Here is a 7,675-nt window from a genome sequence, read left to right as displayed (position 1 = left end):
ACTGGATCTTCTTCCTCATGTCTTGATGCCTTGAAGTTCCGGCATGGACTAGCTTTTGTTTATTTTAGCTTCTTAGAATACTCTTAGTTTAGTAATTTGATCATAGATGTTCTTGTGGTGATGACTTCCAGATTTTGGGGAATAATAGATGTTGAATTTTAGAAGTTATTGAATTGGTTTTTATTAATGAGTTTAAGTATTCCGCATTACTTTCTGTTGATATTATATTGAAATGTTAGGGTTTAGATTGGTTGGTTCGCTCACATAGGAGGGTAAGTGTGGGTGCCAGTCGCGGCTCGGTTTCGGGTCGTGACAGTATATGTGTTCAATAGGTACAACTCTTAGTTGAGGTGTCTAGGTGAATTATGTGGACAACTTTAAGGGGCTAGCGATGACTTGGGCCTAAAAGAAAATTTGTTATGAAACTATATAAACAAATGAGAAGAATAAAGTAGGGAGAAAAAAGAAGATTTCATATTCTCTTGATTGATATTTAGAGATTCATAGATCTAATTTACAATGAAGTAAAATCCCTTTATTTGTAGGGAAAATCTAACTCGGTCCCCAAGTAGGACTCCTAACCATATCCAAAAAGGACTTCACAAATAAATCGATCGAAAATCATATCACCATTATCTTCACGTGCAACATATGGAAAACTGAAAAACTCACCTGATTCCTTTTAAATGACTTCTAAATGCCAAAAAAATATTGTAGATCATGGTGAGCCTATAGTACTGCTCCCCAACTCATTACAAAGGGTATCATAAAGATTTTTCAAAAGAATCAATTGAAGCAATAATATCACCAAAAAATTGGAAAAATCGCCTAATTTTTGTTAAATGACTACTAAATATCAGAATAAAATCGTGGATCATGGTATTTTAAAATATTTTCATATTTTTAAAGTAATTCCAAGAAGAGCATTTGATTGGGGCGTAATATAACTTGACCTCATTTCACAATTGTGCCCTTTAACTTTGTGTATGCACAAGTAGTCACTTAAACTTGTATAAGCTTGAAAAAGTAGACATATGAGTCCTACATGACAAAATACACGTAGGACAAAAAATTTCATGTAGGATGTCATTATACCTTGACTTAAGGTTCATCATGTAAATCCCTCGCCAAGCCCGAGCCATTTGAAACATCAAACTGAGGGTCTAAAACCAGGGGCGGACCCACACTATATGGAGGGGGTGCACGTGCACCCGCTAACTTCCGAAAAAATCATATGTATATCTATTTTGAAAAATTGATAGAAATTAGGATATATTTAACAGTGTACCCATAAAAAACATAGAAGTGCCCTTGTGCAATTGGTTGAAGCTAGAGATACCACCCTCTTAATTAGGGTTCAAATCCTACTCAAGCTTGTTTTTTATTATTTTCTTAAGGTTATCTTAGACCTCATATTTGAGCTATGTTTATATTAGTGCACACAAATACTTCAAATTATGGGTTCGCCTCTGTCTAAAACTAAACCATTATAGAACCATTAAGATATTAACTTATAATTTATTGATCGTTGTCGATTCGGTTGTCGGTTTAGCCGTTAAAATTTCACACACAAAAAATCACATTGAAAATCACTTAAAAAGAAGGTGACAAACCAAATGAACCATGCACATGAGTTGACAGATTGCATCTTGCTCAAAAACAAATACTGACACATTATAGAATAACCAAGAGTTTGAGACAACAAAAACTAAAAAGTATGAAACTAAACCTTAAGTCAAGAACTTTATATGCCAAATGGTATAAATATAATTTATTGATTTACTATTAGGTTATCTATTAAGGATAAAAAAAAAATCCCCATAATGAAATAAACAAAATCATTACCGAAATTGCTTAATCAATAAACCAATATTTTTTTAATTCAGGTTATCAATTTCGATTTATCGAAATTCTTTTCTAATTGAGATATCATGTTATAATTCCTAGTATTTAGTAAACTAAGTCTCTAAATACCAACTAAAAAGAAATCACACAGAACCACAACCAATGATTCCCTACAAAAATTGGTTATCAACCACTTTAATTTGAGGCATTTGATGTCCCAAAACACCTATAAATTGGATATTCAATAACATTAATCAAATCGTTTAAAAACCAAACAAAAAAACAACAAACATATTTAAAAAAACAAAAAAAAATAAAAATGGAGGCATCAAAGAAGCTTTTTTCATTGTTTCTCATTTGCATTTTTGTGGTTTCTTCATGTGTGGACATCTCCATGGCTACCAAAGAAGTAAATGATGAAAGATTCAGAAAGACATATGAAAATATGGCTGATGATTATGGAAAATGTCGCACTAAATGTGTAGCTTTATGTACTGCTAGTGGCAAGGAAAAATCTGCTTGTGAGACTCGTTGTGGAGGTGAATGTGTCGCTAAGATTTTCCGAGGTAAATTTTTTTTGTATTATCAAAATATATATGTATAATTTAACATGTGATATATATTGCGCGTTAACTTAAAAAATTTAAGTTATATACACTAAGAATGTAACAAATCTTTGTTACACTAAGTTATTCTTTTCATTTTCTAATAATATAAATATATGTTTGTAGTTTTTGCAGAAGACATTGAAAAAATGAAAAGTTTAAGTTGAAGCCCTCAAGATGGACCAAAGGATGCAAAATATTTCTTAAGAGAGAAAGAAGAATAAAGCAATGTTTTTTCATCCGTGACATTGTACTTTGTAATTTTTCAGATTCAATAATAAATTTGTTTAATTTTTAGTTTTTAGATTCAGTAAAACAATGATATGTATGTATATATATATTAATCCAGAGTCAAAATGCAATAAAATTGATTAAAAAATAAATAAAAGGCAAATAATTTAAGGATGACACCAAAAAGGTAACCATGTTGTTAAGGTCGTACTCAACAAGTAACCACCTAAACAAAACAAAATTATCTAGAATATGATGAGTACTCCTTTCATTCAAAGTAAGCTGCCTCAACTACAACCTGCATAGAAATCAGTCAATCTAGAAGTTTTTCTCATGCTCCGTGCCTACACCATGAGTGGGACAGATACTCGAAGACCATTGCTGGCCTCTAGCAAACCCTTGGTCTGACTTACTTACTCAGCGGAAGACTTAAACACAAGAGATATAACTGATGAAATAACTTAATAATACCTTAGCCAAAATGACAACTCAAGTCTTAGACGAATACAACTGAGATGAATAAGACTAAAGAACCATAAGTATTTGTCTATGAAGCCTCGAAAACAAAGAGGGATGTCGGGACAGGACCCTCGATCATCCTAACAACTGAAAACTAATAAGCAATGATAAGAAGGGATTTAAGTTAACAAGTGATATATATAGTATGTTAAATTAATGGATTTAAGTTATATACACTAAGAATATAACAAATCTTTATTACATTAGGACATCAACTATGTAGTTTAGCCTATTATAGAAATTAAAACATGTAATTTGTTAGTGACTATATAAATGTTCTATTGTTTTCATTTTCTAATATAAATATATATGTCTTTATTTGTAGATTTTGAAGGAGATATTAATAAGATTAAACATTAATTTGAAGCCCTCAAGATGGACCAAAGGATACAAAATATTTCTTAGAGAGAGAGAGAAGAAGAAAACAATGTTTTTTCATCTATGACATTGTACTTTGTAATTTTTCAGAGTCAATATAAATTCGTTTAATTTTCTAGTTTTTAGATTCAATAAAACAATGATATATTTAGGGGAGCACAAAATCGAATAAAAAATCAAACCAAATCGTAAATCAAGTCGAATCGAAAGAAAAATCCGGCTAGTGATTTGGTTTGATATTGGACAAAAGAACCTGACTATATTTGGGTTGGTTTGGTTTTAACTAAAAATACCAACCCGAGACCAAACCAACCCGACATTATATATGTAATTTTAAAATTTTATTTTATACATAAAAATATTTACTTTAATATGATTTTAAAATATTTCTTATATATTTCATAGTTTTTATCTATTAATATATTATTTGAAGTTTAAAACAGAATTCAGAATGATCCAATAGAGATTATAGTTCATAGATGTTGATAATTATAGTAAAACTTAAATGAAAAATTAAATTAATACTAATACAAAAAGAAATTTAATTCAACTCTAAGATAATTAAAATATATAATCTAATTTTCCTTAAATATTTAGTAATTTAACTAATATTTATTAAACTTATTTTAGCATGATTTAGTACTTTTAAGTTATGATTATTTTTGTTATGACTTTACAATATTTATTTTATATGATGATCTCATTATTATTTTTTATTAAATATTTTTTTATCATCAGTACTCATCTCAAAGTTTGTGTTATTCTTTTAAGAAAAACCTTATATAATTGTATTTTGGTTGGACTAAGAAAATATTTAGAGCACAAGTTAATTATATGTTTGTATGCAAATTTTACCGGAAAAATCCAAAAATCTGAAGAAGAAAAGCCAAGGTTTATTAGTTTGGTTTGATTTATAAATTTAAAAATTAGACACAATAATTTGGTTTGATATGTGAAAAATCCGAACCAACCCGTGGTTGAAAAACCCAAAAAAATTAGTTTGGTTTGGTTTATAAAAAAAAATTAAAAATCACAAATAATTTGGTTTGATATTTGAAAAATTCGAATCAACCCGATCATGTACATCCCTATATCTTATTCCGGAGTCAAAAGGCAATAAAATTGATTTTAAAAAATTAAATTAAATTAAGAGGCTAACAATTTAAGGATGAAAGCGATGAAAGCAAAAGGGTAACTATGTTGTTAAGGACGTACTCAATTAAACTGTTTTATCTATAACCTGCATAGAAATCAAATCAACCTAACAGTTTTACATTTCTCAGTTCTCAAAGGTTATTAATCATAGTCCAACAGTCACAGTTCGTCAACCAACAAGTATCAAGTATGTCAATCACAAATATCAAGTAGATCAATTCCAAGTGTCACGTAAATCAATTAGAAAATCAGGTTAATCGAATCGCGATAATCAAACACTTGCCATAGTCATTTTTCATCGACACAATATAACTAGCCGGAACCATTTCTTTTGGCTTTATATGAAATCACTTGCCGAACTATTTCCCTTCGGCACAATATCACTAGCTGAAATTATTTTCTTAGGCTTTATATCATGTCACTTGTCGGGACCAATTTCCTTCGACACAATATCACTAGCCGAAATCATTTTAATTTCATTCGGCTTTATATCATGCATATCACTAGCCGAAATCATTTTAATTTCATTCGGCTTTATATCATGCATATCACTAGCCGGAATCATTTTCCTTTGGTTTTATATCGTTTTACTTGCCATAACCATTTCCTTTCCGCATAATCATCACATGTCTCATCACAGTAAAGAGAAATCAATGCAAATAAGCATTTTCACACCATAAGAAAGAGATAATAACTCAAGCAATTCAAGTCCATGAAATGTCATCAAAGCAATTCATTAATGAATCAATTGGGGTCCACAACAAAGCTGTCACGACCCGAAAGCACCCCCTAGATGTTAGGGAGAATCCTCGTTTCATGACCGGGCGTACTTGAGCCTTTGGGGTGTTGTACAAGCCCTTTAACTAGCATTCATCACATAAGACATGAAAAGTAGTGCGGAAATTTAAAAATTTTCATGAATAATTAATTAAAAGAAAATATCTCATAAATACTTAGAGAATCTCGTCGTAACAAGCCAACATAAAGACACGACATAATAGACATAATATCTTAGGGATATGACCCTCTACAATAAAGTAAAATACATAACAAGTCTTTCAATAAAAACTAAGAAAAGGACTATGCCCTCGAATATATGAGGACATACTTTGCCTTGAGAGAAACCTTCCCAAGCTCTTCCTTCTAGCCTTCAAACCTTCAAAAACTTCCGACCCATACTTATAAAGTATAGAAAAGTATGGGGTTTGTACAAAACAATGTACTAAGTATGGCATATGCAAAAACATGTAAAAAGGGACATTTTAGTAAACATAGTTTTTCATGCAATTTAAGTAAAACATTCATGAATACAAAGGCAAAACATCATACTAACCATCATTTACAACTTAGATAAGAATTCCCATAATTTTAAGCCAACAAGAACATTACAGTAAACCAACTTGACCTTCATAGTGAACTCCTTGAACATTTACAGTAAATACATTGAACATTGACAATGAATCATTTAAAGCATTCACAATAAATTCAACTTGATCAATTACAATGAACTATCCTACACTAAATGAGTGAACTTCCAAGGCCAAGCGAAAGAGAAAGTGAACTCATTTTCCTTAAGAATTTCCCTACCTCGGAATCATCCTAAGACTCACTAAGGTAAGATATGGAGAAAGTATGCATATGCCTCCTCCAATACACACCAAAGCAACCCTCAAGACCACCCCTTTCAGCTTACTCAATTCGGGAGAAACAAGCCCCTCAATCAATAGCAAGACATTAAAAGACACCCAACAAACCACCAAAGTCTTCCCTTTCGAAATGGCTACTTAGTGCAATGAGTAGATAGCGTCCCATACCACCACCTACCCTAAGTAGTAAGTTCTTTTAGAAAAATTAGTTCAATCAATTCTTTGTGGGGGATTTGCTTAACCGACATAGACCATGAGAGCTAGACATGGAATCCCGATATTAACCTCTATCGGATGAGGGATCCTCACTTGCCTAGAGTAAGGTCATGCTTCTTAGCTTTTACATGGCTTTCCCAATAGCTACACCTATGTGGACACATAGTTAAGGGATAAGAAGATTGCTACTAAGTAACTCATTCTCTACTAACGAAGAGTACTCATCTCAAGAGGTACTTTGGAAATACAACATCTCAACTCACGAAGTGTAACCCACCTCTCTTTCATATCCTCTCGGTGCTATGCATAACTCCCCACAGATTTCTTAACATAGTAGTATATCATAGAAAGCTCACTAGGAATGGAGAGGTTGCTACTAGACACCACATCTCAACTCACGAAGTGTGTCCACCTCAAGATTCCCCTATTTACTCAACTTGGTATAATACATTCTTTAATGTGTGTGTGTCTGTACATGTGCACACGTGCACACCTTGCATATAAGAGTCATTTCATTTTCATCAAGTTCTACACATACTTTAACCTTGATTCATCAAGTTACACACCCTACATGCTTCTCATAGTCCTATACTTTATTTAGACTTAAACTAGGTCAAGCATGCAATTCAAACTACACCAAAACACAATACAAGACCCATTTCCAATATCTCTTCATTTCACAAGTTAGACCTTCAAGATTACATATTCAAACATACTAAATAACATCAAGTTCCTCAATTAGCACCGCCATCCATAAAATGGACTATACCACTCAATATCAATTCATAATAAGAACTATATAATGAAAACAACTCAACTAAAACCATCATCCCTCATAAGCAATTTATCAATATTTCACCATATTAAGGCCTTTTTGGCAGTAGCTACACCAACATGACAACTACAAGAAGATCCAAGTTCATACTCTACTAAAATCATGCTCACATAACCCAATTTCAAGCCAAAGGTTGAAGTATACATAAACAAGAGTTACATTAGAGTTTTAACATCAAAATAATCAATTCAACTCTAACTAAATACATTTAAACCATTAAAACTTGAATACAAGAAGACCCCTAC

General features: G+C 31.6%; 1 protein-coding gene across 1 annotated transcript; it reads left to right on the top strand.

Annotated features, from left to right (window-relative positions):
* Positions 1-2,101: 2,101 nt before the first annotated feature.
* Positions 2,102-2,754, top strand: LOC107022070. The gene is made up of 2 exons (XM_027918059.1): positions 2,102-2,411; positions 2,577-2,754. Exons 1-2 carry the CDS (start codon positions 2,165-2,167, stop codon positions 2,615-2,617), a joined length of 288 nt encoding a protein of 95 aa, XP_027773860.1. The 5' UTR covers positions 2,102-2,164; the 3' UTR covers positions 2,618-2,754.
* Positions 2,755-7,675: the final 4,921 nt, after the last annotated feature.

This window comes from Solanum pennellii, chromosome 6, assembly GCF_001406875.1.
Source record: "Solanum pennellii chromosome 6, SPENNV200".
Taxonomy (NCBI): Eukaryota; Viridiplantae; Streptophyta; class Magnoliopsida; order Solanales; family Solanaceae; genus Solanum; species Solanum pennellii.
Note: the sequence above shows the minus strand (reverse complement) of the source record. Positions and strands in the feature narration are given on the sequence as shown.

Coding starts and splice junctions, on each gene's coding strand:
- LOC107022070 (XM_027918059.1), top strand. CDS start 2,165: ATGGAGGCATCAAAGAAGCTTTTTTCATTGTTTCTCATTTGCATTTTT. Junction 2,412..2,576: donor TGTCGCTAAGATTTTCCGAG/GTAAATTTTTTT, acceptor ATATGTTTGTAG/TTTTTGCAGAAGACATTGAA.